General features: G+C 41.6%; 3 protein-coding genes across 4 annotated transcripts; all 3 read right to left on the bottom strand.

Moving 5' to 3' along the window:
* Nucleotides 1-179: 179 nt before the first annotated feature.
* LOC133499573 (arrestin domain-containing protein 3-like) lies at nucleotides 180-4870 on the bottom strand. Its single transcript, XM_061817736.1, has 6 exons — nucleotides 4610-4870; nucleotides 4468-4528; nucleotides 3668-3815; nucleotides 3147-3237; nucleotides 1105-1361; nucleotides 180-811 (listed from the first exon to the last, which is right to left on the bottom strand). Exons 1-6 carry the CDS (start codon nucleotides 4854-4856, stop codon nucleotides 563-565), a joined length of 1053 nt encoding a protein of 350 aa, XP_061673720.1. The 5' UTR covers nucleotides 4857-4870; the 3' UTR covers nucleotides 180-562.
* A 559-nt stretch (nucleotides 4871-5429) lies between these two features.
* On the bottom strand, nucleotides 5430-9734 carry LOC133499467 (arrestin domain-containing protein 3-like). Its single transcript, XM_061817514.1, has 6 exons — nucleotides 9401-9734; nucleotides 9217-9292; nucleotides 8987-9134; nucleotides 7427-7523; nucleotides 7026-7282; nucleotides 5430-5866 (listed from the first exon to the last, which is right to left on the bottom strand). The coding sequence occupies exons 1-6, from the start codon at nucleotides 9642-9644 to the stop codon at nucleotides 5654-5656; spliced, it is 1035 nt and encodes a 344-aa protein (XP_061673498.1). The 5' UTR covers nucleotides 9645-9734; the 3' UTR covers nucleotides 5430-5653.
* A 2753-nt stretch (nucleotides 9735-12487) lies between these two features.
* On the bottom strand, nucleotides 12488-23626 carry LOC133499017 (arrestin domain-containing protein 3-like). Of its 2 annotated transcripts, XM_061816471.1 has the most exons (9): nucleotides 22948-23626; nucleotides 21387-21854; nucleotides 20049-20509; nucleotides 17270-17311; nucleotides 17105-17165; nucleotides 16803-16953; nucleotides 14641-14737; nucleotides 14307-14563; nucleotides 12488-13779 (listed from the first exon to the last, which is right to left on the bottom strand). In XM_061816471.1, exons 3-9 carry the CDS (start codon nucleotides 20308-20310, stop codon nucleotides 13537-13539), a joined length of 1113 nt encoding a protein of 370 aa, XP_061672455.1. In that variant the 5' UTR covers nucleotides 20311-20509; nucleotides 21387-21854; nucleotides 22948-23626; the 3' UTR covers nucleotides 12488-13536. The 2 variants fall into 2 exon arrangements, with proteins under 2 accessions (XP_061672455.1, XP_061672456.1); XM_061816472.1 differs by lacking the exon at nucleotides 21387-21854.
* Nucleotides 23627-23678: the final 52 nt, after the last annotated feature.

Below are 23678 nucleotides of genomic sequence, written 5' to 3'. Positions count from 1 at the left end.
AACCGGTTTTTCTTGTCTGCCACAACCACAGTGCACACGTTTGTTTTGCTGAGTCAAGTCATGCTTTTTCTGCTTTAAAATAACGTGGGTCACATCAAATATGAGTTTGTTTTAGCAGTATGTTTTTTTTTTCAAATTTATTTAAAAAAATGTAACCACGCAAGAAAAAAAAACCCATGTTAATTATGCGGTGCTTCGTTGGATTAATTTAGGAACATGATGTAAGGACAAAAGTCACTCTGTCAGTGTTTGACTGCCAACACATTGTTGGATGTGCAATTCTGTTTCATTGACTTTGCCCTTCATCCTAACGCAGATTCTTCTGTCACTTAGAACACCAGACACCTTCCTCCAGCTGTTCCGCCCCGCTTGGACCCGATTCTTCACTTCCTTAACACACTCTCCATTGCTATTCATGAAGTGACAAAGTATAGCAAACAATTAACATAAATATAACATTACAATGAATAAAACAGTTCTATTTGATGGTTGTTCCACCCACACATACAAGAAAAAAGGCTAGAGTCTGATTTATTGGCACCGTACATTTCCTTTCAGGGATTTAGAGTAAATGTCTCGATTTGTCAGAATTACTCAAGGTGGGATACGCATTATGTGCTTCATACGGTGGGGGAAGATCCGAAGTTTGGGTTGCTTCGCTCCAGCTCTTTTGGTTTGAGCTCCCAAAGTCCTCAAATCCACAAGCAACCGGATCTGTAGGAAGGTTTCTTGCAGGAACCTCAAAGGCTGGCAGGACAACGATTGGAAGTTTGATTTGGGGGTCTATTTCATATTTGATGTCCAGAAAGATCTGTGAAAATTGTACATTGTTTCTCCTTTTTGTTCTGTGAACCATGAAACCATCAAAATCTTGAATTAACCCAGCACATTTACGCATTAAATTTATGAACGAGTTATGGAATCAGAAATCAAGAGTTTTAGGGTTTTTCAACTATTGTTGAAATGCTTTCAATATCTCAAAGCCATGCCAATTATGATATGACAGATTGAAATTTTTGGACAGATTTCAACAAAAATCACGAAAGTTGATACAGATGATTCGCCTTCGCGGTGCCTTCAAGCGCAATAAAACCTTCAGCCTACCTTCAGCCTGTATTCCAGCCTGATGATGGCAGAGTTCAGAATGGAGGAGGGCAGATTCCTGGGGATGGCGATCACGCTCTCCATCGTCTCTTTGCTTTGGGCTTCAATCATCTCACATTTCTCTTTGAGGATCTTCTTCGTGGAGACTTTCCGGTTACATTGAGCAAAGTAACTCCGCTTTTCGTACAGTACAAATTTGGGCTTCAAGGTGCGGGATGACCGGTTATGAACGTCCACTTTGATTCGGAGATCTTCACCTGCAAAGGGCACGCAAAAAAAAAAAAAAAAAAAAAACACTTTTATTTAGTCGCACTAGTGGGGAAGTGAAAGGATGAAAGCTTTCAACTTGACTAGGTAATTTGTCTCTGGTCTACATGGTCAGTTCTAGACAGTAACTTCCGAGAATTGTCAATATGTCCCCACGTTGTCCATCATCTGGTATGTAAAATGATATGTAACTGATGTTGGGGAGGCTGGAGTCAGTTGAGCCATTTTTCTTTTTCAGGGTCATTTACAGTAATCCCTCGTTTTTCCACAGTAAATTGGGAGCAGAACCACCGGCGAAAAGTGAAAAACCACAAAGTAGCAGGGGATGGGTTTTTGTGGGTCCCAAAATGTTTAAAATATGTAATCAGTATTTGTACTTCACGTTTTTTTTTTTTTTTAGACAAAAACAAGTATTAAGTTAAATCTTTCATAATAGAACCATACAAAAATAATATATACAGTATTGCAAATCTATAATATAAATATACATTATAAAACACTTATCGCATTATATAACTGTAGAGTTACCATTCATCACTCAGAAACTTCTGCTGTCTTGTTAAACTAATAAAACAATAACATTTTTATTGCAGTCCTGAGTTAACATTGGCGGCACGGTGACTCAACTGGAAAGCGATGGCCTCACAGTTCTGAGATACCGGGTTCGATCCCAGCCCCGCCTTTGCGGTGTTTGCATGTTCTCCCCGTGCCTGTGTGGGTTTTCTCCAGGGACTCTAGTTTCCTCCCACATCCCAAAAAATGCAACGTTAATTGGTCACTCTAAATTGCCGCTAAGTGTGATTGTGAGTGTGACTGTTTGTCTGCCCCTAGGTGTGATCGTGAGTGCGACTATTTGTCTCTATGTGCCCAGCGATTGGATGGCAACCAGTTCATGGTGTACCCCGCCTCCTGCCCGTTGGCAGCTAGGATAGGTTCCGGGGCTCCCTGCGACCCTTGTGAGGATAAACGGCTAAGAAAATGGATGGATGGATGAATTAGCATTCTTCACTCGTAGACGACTGTGCTGGCGATGTTGCTTTGAGAGTGGGATTTGGGTTTGTGTGTGTGTGTGTGTGTGTGTACCAGAATGTTTAAAATATGTCAACAGTACAGTATTTATACTTTGCATACTTGAGACAAAATTACAACAAAGTCCCCTCTCTTCCACCTTGTGCCTTTCTACATTGCATCACTTTAAGCACATATAGCATCAAGCATTAAAAGCAAAACAAGAGAGCAAATATGGGATAACTGCGTACAATTTATCCAATTAATCCAACAGTGGTGACGGTCTAACTGAGGTTTATATCTTTGTTTTCCCTTCTGCTTCAAAAGGACAGACCCCCGTCAACACACTTGCTAAACTCGACAGCTCGCACCATATTGTCATCGATGTCTTGTGCAAATTCTCCCTCGGCATAACGACGAGAAGCATCGTTGTCGGCGGAGGAAGTCTCACCATACAGCGCCACGCTTCTGACGGCGTAACCCTTTTGAAATTTTTCCAAACCAACCTTTGCTTGCCGAAAAGCCTCGTCCTCAAGGGGGTGAATCCCTCCATGCAGCTTGATGTTCACTTTCTTCAGCCTCGTCACCGGACTGTTTTTCTGCAATCCACTGTCCAAAAAGCTAACACAGCTTCCATTTGAACATTTCTCTTATTTCGCGGAGTCACCATGTACATTATGCTTTGTTATAAAAAGTGGTACAAGCTGTTTTTTTTTTGGAGGGGGGGGGGGGTGAGGTGGAAAAAAAAACGTGATGCACATACACACCTTGTTGGTATCCCATCCTTTTTGTGTAAACATCCATCGCAATAATTCCAGAACCTATGAGTTTTTTATCGATGATCTCATGTTGAGGTTCCTGCAAGATAGAACAAATCTGTTCTTTAATTAATGTCAACTACATTCCAGTCCTTTAAAACAGTTTTAAAGACGCAGTAAATTGATTTCCATGATCTGTTTTTAAATGCATCAAAAATGTTGGAAGTTCTGAAAAAATGCATGAAAACTGTCCATCCATCCACTTTCAAAGCCACTTATGCTCACGAGGGTCGTGGGAGAGCCTACCCCAGCTATGAAAGGGCAGGAGGCGGGGTACACCCTGAACTGGTCGCCAGCCAATCACAGGGCACATGGAGACAGACAACAGTCGCACTCACAATCACACCTAGGGGCAATTTAGAGTGTCCAATTAATGTTGCATGTTTTTTTGGGATGTGGGAGGAAACTGGAGTGCCGGGAGGAAACCCACGATTTTAAATTATGATCAATCACGGCAACAAACGCCTCACCATAAGCCCAGGTATGTCCATGTCTGCTTTGGAGACAAACGTGAAGTGGACTTTCGCTGTTTTTGTCAGCCTCATCGATTGTTTAAGCTCCGCTTTAAGCTTATGAACAATTTTACCAGTCGACGACTTGAACGATGATGGCATTTTCCTGTAAAGCACAATTGCAGGTAACTTAACTGGCTTGAAAATAAAATGAGCTAAAGACAAATCCAGTATAACCTCAGTTCTCGACCGCAATCCATTCCAGACGACGGATCAAAAAGTGATTTGTTCGAAATCAAAATCCATATTTCCCATTCCAATGAATGGAAAAAGAAATAATGCGGTCCAAGCCTAAAAAATGTTGGCTTTTTAAAGCATTTCTTGAAAAAATTTCCTGATAATAAATGGTATAGTAGAAATATATGTATAGTTTAAATACTTTATATAATGAAATAATTTAAGAAATATGTTAATTTTTTTTCTTAAAATGTGAGTAGGCTATGCTGGGAGTGCATTGCCCTATCTGTAGCGACTTAGCCCCCAGCCTTGTAATTTTTTTTTTTTTTAATTAAGAAAAGTGTAGAATAACTTTTTAAAAACCGCGTTTGTGGGTCAGCTGGTCGGGCTGCGCGCTTTATGTTATTTCCATTTTTTTTTTTCGGAGGGGTTCGAGTACTGGATTTTCGTTCGAAATCAGAGGCAAAAAAAAAAAAAATCTCAAAATTTTCATCCAGAAACCGATTTGTTTGAGAACGGGAGACGTCCGAGAACCGAGTATTCACTGCATAAACATGAATAAGCACAGTATACACGTATACCTGTTAGGGACCGTGAAGCAAAAGGGGTACACATGTCTTCCTTTGGCGACGGATTCACTACCTGGAGGAGTGAAACGTAGAAGTAATTATTGCTCGTTACGAACACAGAATATAAAAAGTAATGGACTGAACAATTCCTTACCGAGTCTCAGGATATATTGCTTGATTTCATAGTATTTTTCATCGGCCCAGTAGTAAAGATGATCATATTCAAAGTAATATTCATGCCAGGAAACCCTCGCACTTCCTTTTCCAATGAAGGTCAGCGATTGGATTGAAGTTTCTTTCGAGGCCTCCACAATGATCCTTCCCTTGATTGTATCTCCGTTTGTGAAGATGTTTTGGCTGTTGATGGAGTCATATTCAATGGAGAAATTTTTGACGGTCATTTTTTTCCCCAGAGATAAATATGAATTACTCTATGATTTAAAAAAAATATATATATTGAAGCCTCTGACAAATCCAAGCGGAAACTGATTGACTGGTTTCAATGACAGCGCAACTTGATGAACAGATGGTGGGGAGGATCTCCGAAACCTGTTTTTCTCGCTTGCCACAACCAGATGAAGAATGCATGACGTTGAAGGATGGATAACATGACATCCCAATTTAAAAAAAAAAAAAAAAATTATATATATATATATATATGTTTTTTTTTTTACAGCAATAGTCAGATTTAGATTTTTTTTTAATCTATTCACTACAAGATTAATCAAAAAAGATATATATATATATATATATATATATATATATGCATGTAATCGAGATTATATTTCATGTTTACCTTTTATTTTAACTGTTTTAAAATTGAGGAAAAGGTGATGTGAGGTATTTCATAAAAATAACTATTAATATCAATGAACCACCACAACGGTAAACAAAAGCTACAAAAGGAAAATAAACGAGAGCTCAAAATGAGTTACTACAAGTCAGTAAACAGAGTAAAAGCTAGATGCGTAGCATTATTATGCATTTTATTTTTTCTAAATCTCGGACAATAACAAGTATATTTCTCGGCATGCTTTTGTCCAAAATTACAGGTATTAAATAATGTACAAAATTGATCTCCCGAGTTGATATTTCTGCGCTAACAACGTCAACATTTTTATTTGCTGCCCTCTGGCAACTGTTATTGCCATCCATCTTATTATTATTTTTAAACAGTCCACTTGCATTAAATTCACACTTAAGAGGGGTACAATGTTTCATAGGAAGGGGGCGCGTCCAAATGTTGGGGTGTCGCTTGTTGTCGAGGTGCGTCGCTCCAGCTCGGGCGGTTGGCGATCTCGGATGTTTCGGGTTGAAATGCCGCAGAACTTGGCTGTCGCCGAAAGTCAGGAAGGACCACAACTGGGATCGTGACGCCCTCGTCGATGTTGTATTTGATGTCAACGTGCACCTGTCAGTCAACGTGCAATATTTAGATGATATGCGGATCAATTCTAACTAACAACAGATTCCTAGACAGTATGTATGAGCCAGGCCGGCTTCGGCGGCGGCTCATCCGCCCACCTACTGTGGGACACGGAAGCCCTTTTAAAAGAAGAGAACATCTAACGATTGAGTGAAGTGACCGGGGCAATATTACCCTATCGTATCGAGCCATATGTAGATGAAGTGCGGATCACGGCCAAACCACCTCCGCTTCTGCCGATCACGGCTTCGGGAGGGGTGGCACATCGACACATTTAGCACCCCTGACTTACGGATTATGTCCCCCTCCACCTAACTATTGTTTTTTTTTTTTTTTTTAGTAGCTGTATACACACCTAACCTGTCATTTGGAACCCACGAAGCTCTCGTCCTTTGCACCCCTGCAATCCATTTTTCACGATGAACCGGGTCTTTTGGAAAAGTATGAAGAGTGAATCCATCCTCCCAAGTGTTCGAGCAATATCCAGCAATACAACGAGCCGCCATTTTGGCTAACACGATGGAACAACGAGCTACCTTCCAGGAGGTAAAACTAGTATAAACAGACAAGACCGCTTGAGTGCGCTACTGCCCTGTACGTCACTTCCTGCTTCTTCTCGAAAACAAAACCCTCGAGAGGATTTTCATGGCGGGAGTTATAAAAAGCCATATACGTCAACATGTTTTGTGGTGAAAAAAAAAATGCATGGGTCCATACCGGTTGCAGTTTTTTTGATTAATAACATTCTGAAAATCATGTATTTTATGACAGTGGGCCCTTTAAGAACATGAAAGTTTTGGTCATTTTCATTTGCTGAAGGCCTTGCAGCTTTGGGTTTTCTGCATGATAAACATTTTGGAGTTCATACTTGAACAATAGCATTTTCATTTATACTGTCAACAAAGTCAAATACAGTACTTACGATCATCAGACAGCCTGAAACTACCCAAATACAGTGTATATACTTAGTATATATATATATATATATATATATATATACACACACACACACTTTGCCGCCATGCTGATGTGCGTACCTATAACTGCTTATTTCATCCACAATATATTTTTGGGTTTATGTGAACTACTTATTTGTTGAATTTAATAGCGGAATAGAAAGAGGAAATAAGAGCGGTTGTTTCACCTTCAGCTCGTACTCCAGCCTGAAGATGCAGCAGTTCAACATGGAGGGCGGCAGTCGTCTGGGAACGGGGATCTCCTTCATCACCGCGTCCGTGCCACCGGACGCAACGGCCGCGGCCTCCATCTGAAGGATCTTTTTCACAACTATACTTTGCAGACCGTTTCCAAAAGAATTCTCCTTCAGGTAGAACTTTAATACTGGCGTCACTGAACGACTTGAATGGTTTTGAACTTCAGCTCGCACGCGGAGCGTTTCCCCTATAATATGGAAAAGGGTAACACGGACTTGATGCAGTCGCAACTAAACACTACCCATCATTCCGTACTTTTGCTCACTTCAAAATATGGGGTTTTGTTTGTTTGGGTGTCAAAATGTCTTCCACGCTTAAATAATGAACGAACCTTGCTTGTATCCCAGTCTGTCGGTGTAAACGTCCATCGTAACTGTCCCAGAGCCGAAGAATTTCACACTTGTCTTCTTGCAGGCATGCCGAGGCACCTGAAGGAAAAAAAAAAAAAAAACACTTAATGTTAAGTTATTAATGTACATCCATCCATCCCTCCATCCGGTTTCTTAGCCACTTATCCTCACAAACGTCCGGGGAGTGCTAAAGTATATCTCAGGTGCCATCGGGTATACCCTGAATTTGTTGCCAGCCAATCGCAGGGCACATAGAAAACGAACAACCGTTTGCACTCACAATCACACCTAGAGGCAATTTGGAGTGTCCAATGGACCTTTCCGATGGCGATCTTAAGCTCCGCCCCCTTATCCATGTCCCACAAGCTTCGAAAATGGTGATTGAACATAACATGTTTGAAGTCGATTCTCTATCACGTATTCCAGACAATATTGGGGTGCGTTTTATGCCAAATACGTCAGACTTGTCGAAGAGAGTTCTACAGAGAGGTCACGACTACTTCAACCAAAGATATGTACACGGAATTAAGATTTTGGACGGAGCAGGATGCAATGTCAGAGTTACAGCGAATCGTTGACGCCTCACAAACGTCATATTGAAATGCAACAGGATAAAATAGTGGAAGCGTATTGCGCATGTAAAGCAGGGTGAGTACTTTTTACTTGGAAAGATCACGAGTACTATCATTGTAATCTTTATAAGTGAGTGGGTGTATTCATTTGACCTGGCTCGTAATGGAAACTAGTGCTCTGTCTTAAAAGTCTGATGTGATACAAATCGGCAAATAGACATTTGTGTGACATGGCGCATTTACGTATCACTAACCCGACTCGTTGGCATAAAACATGACACACGTCATTCAGCAGGTCAGTGATACGCTAACAAAGTGAAAGTGGCTCTCCTACAATGTATAAAGCACTGATAATAATTCAATCAAACTCAGAGAAGAGGCTTCTCCCTCACTTACCTTCGAACATTTAGCCTTGTTTATTGACATTGTCCACATTTAGTTGTACACGCGCTCTTCCGCAAGCTGTAATCCATCGTAAAAAAATTGGTCAACAATGTGTTTTAGGCTTGGAAAATGAATCGAGCGGGCCCCTTGTAATCTTTCATCAGAATTGCACATTCCCCAAGCGCATCTGAGGACCATTTTCTTTGTAACATTAACTTTTCCAAGCGCACGCTACTGACAACCAGCATTGCTTGTGGGACAATACGGCGAGAGGGGCGTGTCAAGGGAGGGGTTAAGATGATGCAGCTATCTGATTGGTTGTTATTGTACGAGTGATTGACAGATCAGAAAGGTCCTTTAATGTTGCATGTTTTGAGATGTGGGAGGAAACCGGAGTGCTCAGAGAAAACCCACGCAGGTAATGGGGAGAACATGCAAACTCAACACAGGCAGGTTCAGTCTTGAACCCGGGACCCCAGTGCTGTGAGGGCAAAGTTTTCCAGCTGATCCACCGTGCCACCTTATGAATGCGTTTCTTACAAATACCTTACTTGTTACTTCATCCACCAGAAACACTTTTCTCACCATAAGTCCCGGAATGTCCACCGCTGGTTTCGAGACAAATTTGAAGGAGGTTTCCGTTTTTTTCAGCAACCTCATCGGTTGTTTAAGCTCGGCCTTCAGTTTGTGAACAATTTTACATAAAGTGCATTTGAATGACGATGGCATTTCCCTGTGGAGGAAAACAAAAGACCACAGAAATGACCTGAAGAATGGTAAAATCGTGACATGGCAAAACAGGAAAAAACGCGTACCTGTCAGGAATCTTGAAGGAAAAATGAAATATGTGTCTTCCTTGAGCGATAACTTTGGTACCCGGAAAAGTTTCAGCTGCAAATCATTCTATTAATTTTATTTCTAAAGGCTTAACATAGATTAGTGAAGTATTTGTAACAGGAAAATGGCTGTAAATATGGGGGTGGCAAAATCATACTTTACCATCTTGTCTTGCTTCCTCCAAGATTTGCTGTCTAACGGTGTAATATTTCTCATAAACACTAAAACTGCTGTCCTCAGCCGTCGAATGGGCTTCTCCTTTTCCCTTTGCGACCAAAGTCAGCGATTTGATTTGCGTTTCTTTCAACACCTCCACGACGATTCTTCCTCTGAGGGTGTCGCCGTTTGTGAAGACGTTCTGCGGATTGTTTGCATCGTATTCGATTGAGAAATCTGCGATGGTCATTCTCAAGAAAGATCCAAAATCTTGACGTTTACAGAGAAGCTCCGGTTTTACACTCGATGTCCAGACTGCGCACTCCCATTCATGTACTTGGTTTTTTAATCGCTTCATCATCTGATACCTGAAATGTGCCGCGGTTAGTCAGGTTTTTTCACATTTTAAACGTATCGGGTTGCGTCACGTTGAAACAAAAACAAAAAATACAGAAAAACCCTCCTGCATAATTTAAATACAGCTTGAGACAAGATGTAGAAACATAATTTTACAAATTAATACTGCCCAAAGATTCAACACATATTGTACATAAAGTAATGATAAAGAATTTTCACTTTGCAAGAGTGACTCAAAAACGAACAGCACGCCAGTTTAATGATGAATAAAATAGCAGTGACAAAAAATGGATTTCACTGACAAATATTGCCTTGACAATGTTTTACAGTATCTTATGTCTTGAAAATCCAGTAATGATTCACAACAGATAACATATTAAGCTACAAAATATCACTTTGAAATATAGAAATGTGTTCATTAAGTACAAAGTATTACTAAAAAGAGACATGGAACAAAGTGATACATTAGTAAAGTAGCAGTCATAAAACCACATAAGAAAAACCATTACAATGATAAACCATTACGCCAACATAAATGTATATAAAAATTGTGAATTTTTAATGTGCGCGATTACTTTTCGGCATTTCCAAAATTGTGCTATTTTATTGGATTTTTATTTTTTTTTTTGGTTCAGTGCGACCGCAATTCTCCTAAATCAGTGATTTCCAACCTTTATAGAGCCAAGGCACATATTTTACAAGTGAAAAAATTCCACGGCACACCAACAAAAGTAAATGTCTCCAAATATGGATCGATTAATTACTGTATGTACTTCCTGCCATCTCATAGAAGAGGATTTTTTTGTTCTGTCTGTCATTGTGGCTCACTGGCATAAATAGATGAATAAAGATACATTGTTTCTTGGAATATTTTTTTTTTTTTTTAGCAATTACATAAAATTGGATGAATAAAGATACATTGTTTCTTGGAATATTTTTTTTTTTTTTTTTTAGCAATTACATAAAATTGGATAACTTCCCACGGCACACCTGAAGAGCGCTCACGGCACACTAATGTACTAATGTTTGGGAATCACTATCCTAAATTTATTGAAGTAAATTAGTGCCACCAGGATTTGAATTTGAAATGCCACAGAAAACAGGATTTGAATTTGAAATGTTAACTGATCGCATTTTCAATAGTTGTATTTCAGTGTAACTTTTCAATGTTAACAATTCAACTGGCTTCAATTCGCTGTCTGAAATTCACACGGCTACAATTCACTGTCTAAAATTTAAAGTCTGTGCCATCAGGCAGGGTCACTTCAGGTCACAACCAAACAGCCAGCCAATCGCAGTTCCGCTTTCTTTGTCACGTGACGTCACATACTAAGAAAGCATAACTGGATTGGCTGGCTGTTCGGTTCTGACCTGAAGTAACCCTGCGTGGTGGCACAGACGGTCAATCTCAGACAGCGAATTGTAGCAACTATTGAAAATGTGATCACTTTACATTTCAAATTCAAACCCTGGTGGCACTAATTTACTTCCATATAAATGCTTATGAATTAACATCCTTGGACAAAGTCAAGTTCCCGACACATTTTTTAATACACTTGAAACTTGTGACCTTAGATAAAAATGACATTACAATGTCCATTTTAATAAGCTGTTGCTCATAGAATGGAGAGATGGATGAAAAAAAAAATCCTAGTTTAATATATTATATATATATATATACTGTATATTTTTAAACAAGGTTGTAACTGAGACAAGGCAAAACTAGCAACAACAAAGGTTACATACAATGTGTGTCAGAAAAGTTCAGAAACATAACGGACCATCTGTGGTAGCACCAATCCATTTCATTTCGTGCGTGAATGGACATTTTCCCTCTGCCAAAATCATGGCAAAGGATGCGAAAAAAAAAAAAAAATCTAATTGAGGTACTTGCAAAGGAGCGGTAGTAGGAAACCAAAAACCAAAAATAGATTTGCAACAGTCGATGCAGGAGCGACCAACTAAAGAAGCGATTCGATGGCGGCTCATGTCTGCAGAGTAAGCGCAATCTCGGAAATAATAATAATGAAAAATGTCTTTTAACATCAACATCACTGATTTAAATGTGTAGTTTCATTTGTGCGAGCTAAAAGAAATCACCCGATAATGTGAGGTTCCTTCTATAGAGCTCCATTTTCACGGCGCCATATTGCTGGTCAAAAAGAGCCTTTCGACAGTGTGGGGGACGTTGAACCGGAGCAGAATATTCACAATGCCCGAGTCTTGTTGTGCTGTTGGTTGTCACAACAGACGAAACGAATATTCAAAGAGATCATTCTATGGAATACCAGAAAAGATCGATAGATTTTGGCAATTAAATGTGATGGATGGCGCCCAACCAAATACACACGACCGTGTAGCGATTGCTTCATTTCAGGGAGGAATTATTCTTCTCATATCTCAAATTCCCAAGAAGTATTTAGAATGCCGAGTTGGCTCATTTGAAAACAATGCGTTTAAAAAAAAAAAAACCCACAGGGAGTCGTCTCCATCCTACATGGAAGCGTGTTGCGGCCACACATTAATCTTTGGTAAACCTCTCCCTGACAGACATTCATTGTTCTCAACTGAGGCCAATGCGTATTTTAAAAAAAAGAAAATAAACCGTCAGTCACATAGGTTAACGTGTGGCTGCAACACGCATCCGTGTATGGGGGCTGAAGACTATCCCAGCAGTTTATTTTCTTTTTTAAAATACGCATTGGACTCATTTGAGAACAATGCCTATTTAAAAAAAAAAAAAAAAAAAAAAAAAAGTCTTTCACGGAGAGGTTTACCAAAGTTTAACGTGTGGCCAGAACACGCTTCGTGTACGGAGGAGTCGACTTGCTGTCTTTTTTTTTCCCCAATCATAGTTAATGAATGCGAGTTTGTGTAAAACCAGGGGTCATTTATTTAAATATTGGTATTAGTATTGAAAAAAATCTGAGTGGCTCCATCACTGGGATTTATTACTGATTGAGAACAGATCCAGCAACGAAGTATTTGTATGCGTCCGGACCTTTCTACGCTTTCCAACTCTTCCGTGTAAATCTCGACGACTGACTCACCAGATCCATGTGTGGATCCAGTTGTCCAAGACAAGCCGAAGCGGGTTAACAGTCTTATCAGCGAAAACATCGACTTCGGCATTAATATGGGTAATCTATGCCAAGCGTCTCTAATTTTTCCACGTACCGTCGTTTATCATCACCTTCTAAATGTTTAACGGTCTCGGACAAAACTCTGGGAGCCGTATTTTCGTTTCGTCTCGACGGACTTAGCATTGAAAAATGCTTTGCTTGACCGGCAATATGGGGACGTAAACAAAAGTCACGTGACTTTATGGCATATGTGCACCAGCTCTTTAGCTCCCTTTCTAACGGTGACTGTACAGCCACCGTATTCTCTCGCTTGGAGGATGGAAATTTAAAAAAAAAAAACGTTTTCTCCACACAAGCGTTTGATGTGAAATGTTTAACTTTTCAAAAGGCATGATCGCTAAAGCTGCACCAGCGGGGAAACCGGATCTTTTAGCACCGGCTCGCTTTTTGATTGCAGGTTCACCGTTCACGCTCCAGATTTCATGTTGCACGCGTACAACTTGGTAAATCTCATATTTTGCTGGAATGTTTGTCGTCACTTATCACACGTAATTCGGTCAATAAATGAGAGCAACTGGAACTTTTCTGACACCCCTTCAACTATATCGAGAAGAATAACATGAATGAATTGTAATAGGTTAACATTTGAAATAAAAAATGGGTAGCCGTGGTGTACACAAACGTCAGGAACTTCATGACCGCTCAACGTTTACCACCAAAGTCCATCACGGTTGGGTACATTCCGTAGGCTTCATAGGGCGGCGGCGGGGGATTGAAAGGTTGTGGCGGAGAGAACGCACCCGGGACTGGCGGGTTCTGGTATCCGAACGATCCAAACTGAAACGCGGCAGGAGCAGAGGGCAGATTCGCTGCGGCGGCGGCCGGAAGGATGGTGATGGGAAATTTGATCTCTGGGTCTGAAGCGAATTTCACGTCCAAATAAAACTGTGGAAAACACAGCCACTGTCAGAAATGTCAACTGAGCCCAGTTGGACTGGTGCCGTTCCACCAGTCTGTCTTTGGACATGTTGTTGTTGTCCAATAAATACAAATTTTCACTTGAAGAATAATCCACCACACAATGACCGCCATCAAAAAGAGTTCACACACCACTCACAATTATTTCAGATTTATCGATACGGTACAGCCTTGGTTCTCGAACAAATCAGTTTTCGGAGGAAAATTTCTAGATTTTTTTTTTTTTTGCTTCTGTTTTCAAACAAAAAAAACAAACAAAACAAAAACAAAAAAAAAATCGGTACTCGAATGCCAACTAAAGCTGGAAATAACAGAACGCGCGCAGGCCGACGAGCTGACAAACCCCCTGAAAAAAAACCCGGATATAAAACGAAAATCGCGCGGCGGTTGATTCGGTTTTCGAACCGCCTTCTAGAACCCATGGTGGTCGAGAACCGAGGCTCTACTGTACTTGAATGAGGGAGCGGAAAAAAAAAAAAAAAAAACACGCTTACTCTGAGTCTGTACTCTGCTTTGAGTATTTTACAGTTGAGGATGGAGGGTTCCAAATCAGGAGGGATTTCGATGACCCTTTGGACTGGCACGTTGGTTGACGGAGGGATGGGCTCGCCCACCTCTTTCCAGAGGTCTTTGGTGTCAAGCCGCCTCTTCCCTTTCGCGAAGAAGCTGTGCTTCCGGTAGATGCAGTACTTGGGTTTGATTGCACGATTGGAGTTGTTCTGAATGGAGGCCAAAACCTTCATGCCCTCGCCTGTGAACACAGAGCAGCTTGGACTCAACTCGGACTTTTAGGTTAGCCTTAAACGAGCGTTCTGTGACTGCACCCACCTTGGAAGAAAGCAGATTTTTCAATCGTGACATCCATCGCGACAGTTCCAGAGTTGAACAGATGCATTTTTTTATCCTTCGAGTCGTGCTGCGGTGTCTGAAGGCGAACACATTCCACGGAGAAACGCGTGAATTTGCAACAGGCTCACACAAGCGGCCCCGACTGCACTGCGAGAGACTCGCAAACATTCCGGAAACACAAAACGTGCTGGAAAATGCCACACGAGAACTTCAATGTCGTGTTGAACAGCTGTGCCGTTAACCTTTTTCGTGTATGATACATTCAATTTGATCCATTTTCAGACTTGTTGTATACTAATATGCTAAAGACAACTCCGTTTGACCTCTCGAGATACAGAAGTTTTTGTTTTTGTTTTTTAGGACCCGTGACCTTGACTATTGTTTATGAGGGTCTGGGGTGGTCGGTCAGAAACAATGAACGGAAACAATTCTTCCTTTTTGTTTGCAGTGGGATTAAGTCGTCGTTGAGCAAAACATGTTTGTATTCGCCTAAAATGTCAGCGTTCACACATTGTTTGTTACACGGGTCTTGATACTAAACGCGACTGCATTGGCTCATTTGTCCCCCTGGTTTTGGACACCAGGGGCAAGTCATATTTTTAAAACTGAGGGCTACTTCTTCGGTATGAACTGATGTGAAAGGACAAATTGCCTTTAATTAAATCATCCAATTGCCTTTACTTAAATCCATCAATGAAACAAATCATAACATCGCCAGTGTGTGAACCTCGGGGGGCTCCGCGTTGGTGACCTCTGTCATGTTCAATTTTGGAAAAATTGGATTAACACCCAAAGGCTATCCGATTGCCTCCGAGTTATATTTCATGCATTTCATTTCAGTCCGCCGAACATCTCAGCCATTTTTCTGTGCATGCTTCAGCCGCTATGCTTGATAGATAATTATTAAAACATTTTTTTGATGGGGGGGTTTACTGAATTTGGACAGCCAAGAAAACAACAATTCATCATCTTTTAGAAGTTAAAATTTGGAAGTATTGAGATGAAAAGAAAATATACTGGTAGTGTCGGGCTTAAACATTTTATGTCCAACGTTGGTCAATTTCATATAATTTTCCACAAAAACTTTCTATTGGTCAGTTCCATCCATCCATCTCTCAAGCCGCTTATCCTTACAAGGAGCATGGGGAAAACTGGAGCTTATCCTAGCTAGCTTCAGGCGAAAGGCAGACTACACCACGAACTGGTCACCAGTCAGTCGCAGGGCAGATATCGACACAGTCACTGAGCAGGAATCGATCCCACGCTGCCCTCACCAAAGGTAGGCGTGTGTACCGCTACACCATCAGTCACTTCTCGGTCGGTTCCCATTTTACAAATATCAAAAGTGCCGCAAACGGCTTGCTCCAGTTACCGCCGGACGCCAGCAATATGCGTTTCAAAAGCGGCAGAATTTATGTCGCCTCTCTTTGAAAGTGTGAGATGATCAAGTTTGAAGACCATCTGCAAGAGCTGCTGTCGTGTATCTGTTCAAAACATTTAGATTTTTAGTTTTCATTTTCATCAGAAGAAGTAGTAGTAGAAGAACGGTCGCATGACAGCTCTCTGATGAACCAAAACAAATAGTTTGTGCAGGCAAAAAAACAAAAAAAAAACCCTAAAATTGCAACTACCATAATTTCCGGCCTACCGAGCGCACTTGGTTATAAACCTCGGTACACAGAAAGAGTTTAACGCTAGTGCAGCGCTAGCATAAGTGCGGCGTTAGCATGGTACTAGCGTTAAACACTTTCTGTGTACCGAGGCTTATAACCAGGTGCGCTAATGCTAGCGCCACATCAGCGCATAAACCGCAGGGTTGAAAGCGTGTGAAAAATGGCGCGGCTTGTAGGCCGGAAATTACGGTACCTAACCATAATGAAATAATAGTAGTGTACAGCAGTGGAAAATTTAAAAAAAAATGTTCCATTAAATCTACTCTGACAAATACAAATCATCCATAAAGTTCCTTGTGTAAATAGAAAAGGTAGTGCAACTCTCGCCATGGATCGTCCAGTTCAACTTGAGACTTTACACAGAAGTACGAAAACATTTAGTGACCTAATAATGACGTTAGTAGCTTGAATAATTACGCACATAAACATCGGGATGAGCACATATTTGCCACGCAACTCTGCACTTACAGTCAGTTCCGCCAACACGTTGGGAGTTGCTCGTGTCACAAACGGAATCTTGATGGTGTCTTTTGTACGTATCCTCATGGATCTGGTTAGCTTGGTTTCCAGCAGGTACACAATTTTACCAGCCGAACCGGTAAAGGAGGACGGCATCTCCCTAATGCCAATAAAACATTAGACCACCCGAACATTCAAAAGGGATTTAGTAGACAATCGAAGACCCCGCTGCCCACTTCGCATATTGAACTCTTTTCTCCCCCCCAAAAAAAAAAAATGGAGCAACAAACACAGATGAAAAGTTGACTCACTGCAAAGGGAACTGAAAGGAGAAGGGGAACACGTGAGATCCTGGGGCAAGTAAATTGCTATCTGGAAAAAGACAAAAAAAACAAAAAAAACAAATCAAAATTCTAAAAACATTAAACCAAGCTGCCTTTGCAATATGGAAAATGGACCATATTTTGAATGCTTACATTTTTTCCCATTCTGGTTCATCAGAAGTGACTGACCTGATCCTGAGAAGGAGAACAAAATTGAAGTTTTCAAACTCTCAACTCACCATCATTTACAAAACACTGTAAATAATTCGCTCTTGGTACTCTGTCTTTGCCCTTTTATTTTAGATCAGGGGTGTCAAACTCATTTTTGTCACAGGCCACATTGTAGTTCTGGCTTCCCTCGGAGGGCCGTTACGAGTGTGAAACCATAAAAATCGTTTATCACCTGATCACGTTGATGCGTGAAATTTATTAATTAATTTTGGAATCAGAAAAATAACTTTTTCAACTATTCTTGATGTTTGGTAACGTGAAAACGCAATACCTCAACATTATGGTGTGGCAATTTGAAGTTTTAGTACAGATTTGAACATGGATCGTGGAACACACATGATTGGCCTTCGCGGGCCGCATAAAAATCACGTGGCGGGCCGGATCTGGCCCCCGGGCCTTGGGTTTGACACGTAAAGTCAGATCCACAAAGACACAACGGAGCTCCCATTGACCTTCTCTGTACTTTTCCACGAGTGTCCTCAAGGCAAATAATGCATCTGTGGTACTTTTTCTAGGCATGAAAATACTACATACTGTGGCTCACAAATACTTAGTCCTGTCCCGAGTCTCGCCTCCGCGACTCTTTCCCATAACTTCACTGCGTGCCTCACCAACTTTATCCCTCTACAGTTCCCCGCCGAGGGGGGCCCAACGTGGGAAATGAGTCGGGTATTGACTAAATATAAACTCCGACTGCAACGGACCATCAAAACAGCTGAACGGATTATCGGCAGCACTCTACCCCCCACTGAAGACTTGCACGCAACTTGAACTAGGTCTATGAGAGCAGGCGGGATTCTTCGGTATCCTGGCCACTAGCTCTTCCAGCTCCTTCCCTCGGGAAAGCGCTACCGATCAATGCAAGTCAAAACTGGCCGGCGTTCAAACTGTTTTTTCCCCTCTGGCAATTAAGTCATTAAATTCTTGATCAGCGAATCTACTATTTTTCTGCCTTGTGACATCATTGGGACCCACCCTGATATCCATTTGGTCTAATCAGTATTAGTATTAGTAATATATTTTGTAGACTATCGCACGATACGTCACTTGAAACTGCTCCCTTTGCACAATTGTCATTGCACTGGTCTATAACGGAAAGCGCGAACGGGCACTCTGTCCAAGCGGAACACATTCTTATCTCTTACCACAGGGGTGTCAAACTAATTTTTGTCGCGGGCCACATTGTCGTCACGGTTTCCCTCGGAGGGCTGTGAGCCCGCCTCATCATATTTACACGGGAAATTTGTGAACTAATTTTGGAATCAGAAATCAAGGCTAATGGGTTTCTCAACTGTTCTTCATGTTTGGTAACAAAAACACTTATATCTCATTATTATTTATGATACATGACAATTTTAAATTCCTGTAAACATTTTTTCACAAGAATCATGGAAGTTGACACAAATTAGTTACATTCGCGGGCCACGAAAAAAATCACGTGGCGGGCCAGATCCGGCCCCCGGGCCTTGAGTTTGACACCAATGTCTTAACTGCTCTCAATAAAGAAGACTACGTCTTGCACATCTGTGACTCTTATTAGGAATGGTTCCGATACACAGAAATGTCTTTTGCTCTTGTTACTTTGTTGTTCTTCGTAAATTCCTTGTCTTTTTACACACTTGGCCAATAAAGCCGACTCTGATTCTAAATCATGTTAGAGGTCCTGATTGGCTTAATCGTCATGCACGGTGGATCAGCCGGTAAAGTGTTGGCTTCACAGTTCTATCCCAGCCCCCGCCTGTGCGGAGTCTGTGTGTTCTCTCGGTGCCTGTGTGGGTTTCCTCCTGGTGGGCACTCCGGTTTCCTCCCACATCCCAAAAACATGCAACATTAATTGGACACTCTAAATTGCCCCTAGGTGTGATTGTGCGGTTGTTTGTCTCCATGTGCCCAGCGATTGGCTGGCGACCAATTCAGGGTGTACCCCGCCTACTGCCCGTTGCCACAACCGGGGTAGGCTCCAGCACTCCTCGCGACCCTCGTGAGGATAAGCATAAAAAAGAAAATGGAGATATATATATATATAAGGGGGGGACGGTGGATCAGCTGGTAAAGCGTTGGCCTCACAGTTCTGAGGACCTGGGTTCGATCCCGGCCCCGCCTGTGTGGAGTTTGCACGTTGTCCCCCCGTGCCTGCGTGGGTTTTCCCGTGAGGATAATTGGCAAAGAAAATGGAGATTATACATATAGCTAAAAGAACCGACACCCCCCCCCCCAAAAAAAAAAAAAATCTTAGAATTACAGTCTGTACATTGACAAAAATGACTTAATTTGAATGAGTACCAAGATCTTCAAGTTGCCACTTTTGTCATGTATGATTTCACGATTTGTTGTCATTTAGGTGCATTTTCTATGCTGCTGTCCTCCAATCGTTTTTGTGCACTTTAAAGTAGGCTGCAGACTTTCGAGTAACTACTCCGGTGAACGCTAAATGTGCGCATTGTATCAGCGAGCGGATGATAATCAAAAACAGGTTTGCCCATGCATTGGATCGCACCCCCCCCCCCCCCCCTTCTCTCATTCTGTAACGGCGAGCCTGCTCAAAACAACCGTTCAGACTTCCCGTTAAGTTGAACAGCTATAAGTTATTCCTGCGGGCCACAAAAAGAGTTGCAAGTTTGGACCTGCACAGCAATATATGTTCGTTGCGATGTTGCCCCCTCTCCCTCCCCGCCCCCAAGAGAAAATAGAAGCAACTTACTGGCGCCGTTTCCATCCTGAATAAAGTAATGTTTGATGCTGAAGTACTTGTCCTTGGAGTGGTACGTGACGGTGGTCTGGCCGTGCCTTTCGGTCCAATCAACCTCCGCTTTGCCCTTGAATTTCACGTAGAGCGCCTCCGCTTTGCACTCTTTGGCCACTTCCAGAACCACTTGGCCCGTCACGGCGTCGCCGCTGGTAAACGTGCCTTTCTCGCTGACATCGCTGTAAGTCACTTTAAGGCTCTTCACTGTGTTCGGCATGATCCGAAATTGAGAAAAAAAAAAAAAAAAAGCTCCGTCGCTTTTCCTCCCCAAACGGAAAAGAAAAAAAAAAAAAACAAGGATAGGAAAGCCTTCCGCAATGGGCGCGTCGTTCGGTTTGCGTGCCCACCCACTTCCAAGGAGCCCATTTGTGCACTTCACTCATTCGTAGTCGTCTCTCACAATCCTTCATTCTACACTGTAAAAAAAAAAAACAAAACATAATATTTATAGTATTTACAATACATCATGTTTCATTATGTCATCAGAAAATGTATTCATTTTTTAAAGGTCTAATCCCGAAGAAATGTATTTTATTTATCTATCATACAAATGTGGCTAAAAGTTCCTCCAAAAATATTTAAAAAATTCTCAACACAATAGAAATGAAATAAATTAGCATCAAAGTCAGTCTCAAGATTTTGTTGCTTAGATTCGGCAAGTTCCGGTACTCTCCGGATGTGACGTCACCTCACGCCAACATTCAGCCAGAGAGTGAAAAAGCTAGCAAAGATAATGAGGAAGTGCGGTTGTTTTTCGTCAAACGTTGACAGAGTTTGCTTACATGAATGCCCGAAAGATGAACGCATCGGCAGGTTATGGACCCGGTTTGTGAAGACAAAGCGGGCGCATTGGACTTACGAATCAAAGTGGACAATAATGTGTTCCAAGCGTTTCACGGAGGACCGCTTTGAAAACCCGATGCAGTTTTCACTTGGCTTTGGTAGCAATTAAGTATGTGCATGTTCAATTGTTTTAGTATTGATATCTATCTGGTTTTAAATGTAAGTACAATACCGATACAGATATTTACTCGTACGTTAAGTGTACCGTTGACGCTGAGGTCTTGCTGAAATTCGACTACAGCGGTGTGTGTGCTCAAGTGTTAGGTGCATTATTTCAAATACGGGCTAAATCTTTAAACGCAGAAAGATACCCAAGGTTTCAATTTTTGTTTTACACCGACTCAGTCTTTAGTACAACAACAATCGACACACTGATGCGTGCGAGCAGCATCGGACGTTGAAACAATTATTTCGTCAACAAGGTGTACGTACATTTCTCGACGCACCTACCGGTCTGTGTTTTGGGCGCGAAGTTCCGCGTCAACTTCGTCAGGTCTCGCCGAATCCCGTCTTTGTGTTGAATTCGACGCTCAGACCGAATTACACCCGTGTGGGATGTTTTTCGAACAAGAAGAATAGGAAAATTTCTCCTCTTCAGTTCCCATCTCTTCCGGAGAGCATTCCATAAAAAGGTCTTCATCATTTTCATCAATTTATTTCATTTCTGTTGTGTTGAGAATTTTTCAAATATTTTTTTAAATGAAATTTTAACTACATTTGTATAGAAGACAAATAAAATACATTTCCTATGGATTAGACCTTTAAACCAACAATTGACCCCTCCGTGGATGTTGCGCAATCCGCGTCACTGACCAATCAGAGGCCAGAGGTCTGCATAATCTCGGACTCAAATCTCAGACAACGCTGGCTGGATGGTCCAGTATAGCTTCTGTTGGCGTTTTATCTCGTATTTGGGTTCTTTAACAATAGATATGGTTAAGAGGTGTAGTCACGGACTTTGTAATAGTGACGACGGGTATCCTGAAATGGTAGTTGGTGGAGTTCAATTCGTACCCTTTCCAAAACCGAAGACCCAGTACGAAAAATGTCTTTGATGGATCAAACTTTGTGTAAGACCGCATCATCAACTGAATCCATCTAAAATCAACCGGAACAGAAGACCGAGTACGAAAAATGTCTTTGATGGATAAAATTTTGAGGAAGACCGCATGATCAACTGAATCCATCAACCGGAACAGATGTGTTTGCACGAAGGTAAGTCCTATATTTGATTTTCAATACATGTCTCATATAAATGAATTAGCAGTTCTTCGCTTGCATAACATAGCTACGTGTGAATGATTGTCACACTTGATCTATGTTGAGCGATATTTTGCGATGATCTGACTGCACAAACGTGTCGCTTTGTTCGCGGCTACGCGGCGATGGTAAACCGGACTGTGTTAGCACGAAGGTATGCCCTATATTTGATTTTCAATACATGTCTCATATAAATGAATTAGCATTTCTTCGCTTGCATAACATAGCTACGTGTGAATGATTGTCACACTTGATCTGTGTTGAGCGATATTTTCCGATGATCTGACTGCACAAACGTGTCTCTGTTCAGCGGTGAGCTCGGCTACACCGGACTAGCAGTCCTAAAAGCCTTCGACGTGCACCGAGACACCAAGACTGAAGGAAGGATGTTTGAGGACACTATAAAGTAGTGATTGTCGTACTCGGTCGGGACTTACGTAGAGTCGGCACTAATTCAAGAATAATTATTGAGGGGAGCGCGTGACGTTACACAAAGAAAACGAGAGAAACAACTCGTAAATCAAGCCTCGCCTTCTTTTCCTTCATACGTCGGTTCACAAACTGCTATCCAGATACACATACAGATTCTGCACACAAGTGTGATAGGTAACACGAAAATAGGAAACTGTCAATGACGAATTCGTCTTTGGGTTATAATATATTATATTACGTGGCTTCTCGGTCTTCCTCTGACTCCGGAAAGATCTCGCGCTAATATCAATGGTTTCTCCGTCGATATGCATGTAAATACCTTTGAAATACCCCTCGCTGAAATACTTGAAGCCCTGCTGTCTGCTTTTCAACGATATTTCACTCTTAGCTAAGAATGCGAGTGAGAAATCAGCCAGGAAAATCGGACAGTTTCGCTCTATTCCTTTCTTGCTGCGCCGATATTTTTCCCAATTGTTTGTCTGACGTCAGCGCACGTGGCGTGACGTCACTTCAGGAGGCGTGGTTAAGTGCCCTGTACCGAGGGGTCAATTGGTGGTGACGCATTTCTGGGTGTGTGTCATGTCTCTCAACAAAACAAACGAGTGTTGTTTTTATTTTATTTTAGGGTGTGGAGGTGTTTACAGAGCTGACTGACAGGTTTATTTCACCGCATGTTGATTCAATTTCATAACTTCATTGTTTCACAATCCTCGCGGCTAATTATCACTACCACAGCGATCTGTCTCAATTGTTGATGCCTTATGCTAAATCCTTTTCCAAAGGGGACTTTGAGTTGCAGTGAGTATATATAAAGTCTACACACCCCTGATTGTGACTTGATTGGTGGTCGTTTGGGAGAACATTTTGATGTGATGTCGCCGGTAGAGAATCAGATCAAAACATGCCTTGAAATTAAAGTATAAAACTGTGATTCATGGAAGCCCTTCTCTGATTGGCTAATAACTTTAACCGAGTGGATATCACCGCCAGCATTCCCTCATAAGGACACCCCCCCCCCCCACAAATGAATGCATGATGGCACCGCCCCTC

Source organism: Syngnathoides biaculeatus, chromosome 4 (assembly GCF_019802595.1).
Source record: "Syngnathoides biaculeatus isolate LvHL_M chromosome 4, ASM1980259v1, whole genome shotgun sequence".
In the NCBI taxonomy this organism is placed as follows: domain Eukaryota; kingdom Metazoa; phylum Chordata; class Actinopteri; order Syngnathiformes; family Syngnathidae; genus Syngnathoides; species Syngnathoides biaculeatus.
Note: the sequence above shows the minus strand (reverse complement) of the source record. Positions and strands in the feature narration are given on the sequence as shown.

Bases quoted from the DNA above. Each gene is read 5' to 3' on its own strand.
- LOC133499573 (XM_061817736.1), bottom strand. From the start codon at position 4,856: ATGACCGTCAAAAATTTCTCCATTGAATATGACTCCATCAACAGCCAA. The intron at 4,529-4,609 runs GTAAGGAATTGT...TCACTCCTCCAG, and splicing joins GCAATATATCCTGAGACTCG to GTAGTGAATCCGTCGCCAAA. The intron at 1,362-3,146 runs GTGTGTATGTGC...TGCCCTTTGCAG, and splicing joins AAGGATGGGATACCAACAAG to GTGAAGATCTCCGAATCAAA.
- LOC133499017 (XM_061816471.1), bottom strand. From the start codon at position 20,310: ATGCCGAACACAGTGAAGAGCCTTAAAGTGACTTACAGCGATGTCAGC. The intron at 16,954-17,104 runs GTGAGTCAACTT...TATTGGCATTAG, and splicing joins TCCTTTCAGTTCCCTTTGCA to GGAGATGCCGTCCTCCTTTA. The intron at 13,780-14,306 runs GTAAGCGTGTTT...TGTTTTCCACAG, and splicing joins AAGCAGAGTACAGACTCAGA to TTTTATTTGGACGTGAAATT.
- LOC133499467 (XM_061817514.1), bottom strand. From the start codon at position 9,644: ATGACCATCGCAGATTTCTCAATCGAATACGATGCAAACAATCCGCAG. The intron at 9,293-9,400 runs GTAAAGTATGAT...AATGATTTGCAG, and splicing joins GGAGGAAGCAAGACAAGATG to CTGAAACTTTTCCGGGTACC. The intron at 5,867-7,025 runs GTGAAACAACCG...GTTGACTGACAG, and splicing joins GGCTGGAGTACGAGCTGAAG to GTGCACGTTGACATCAAATA.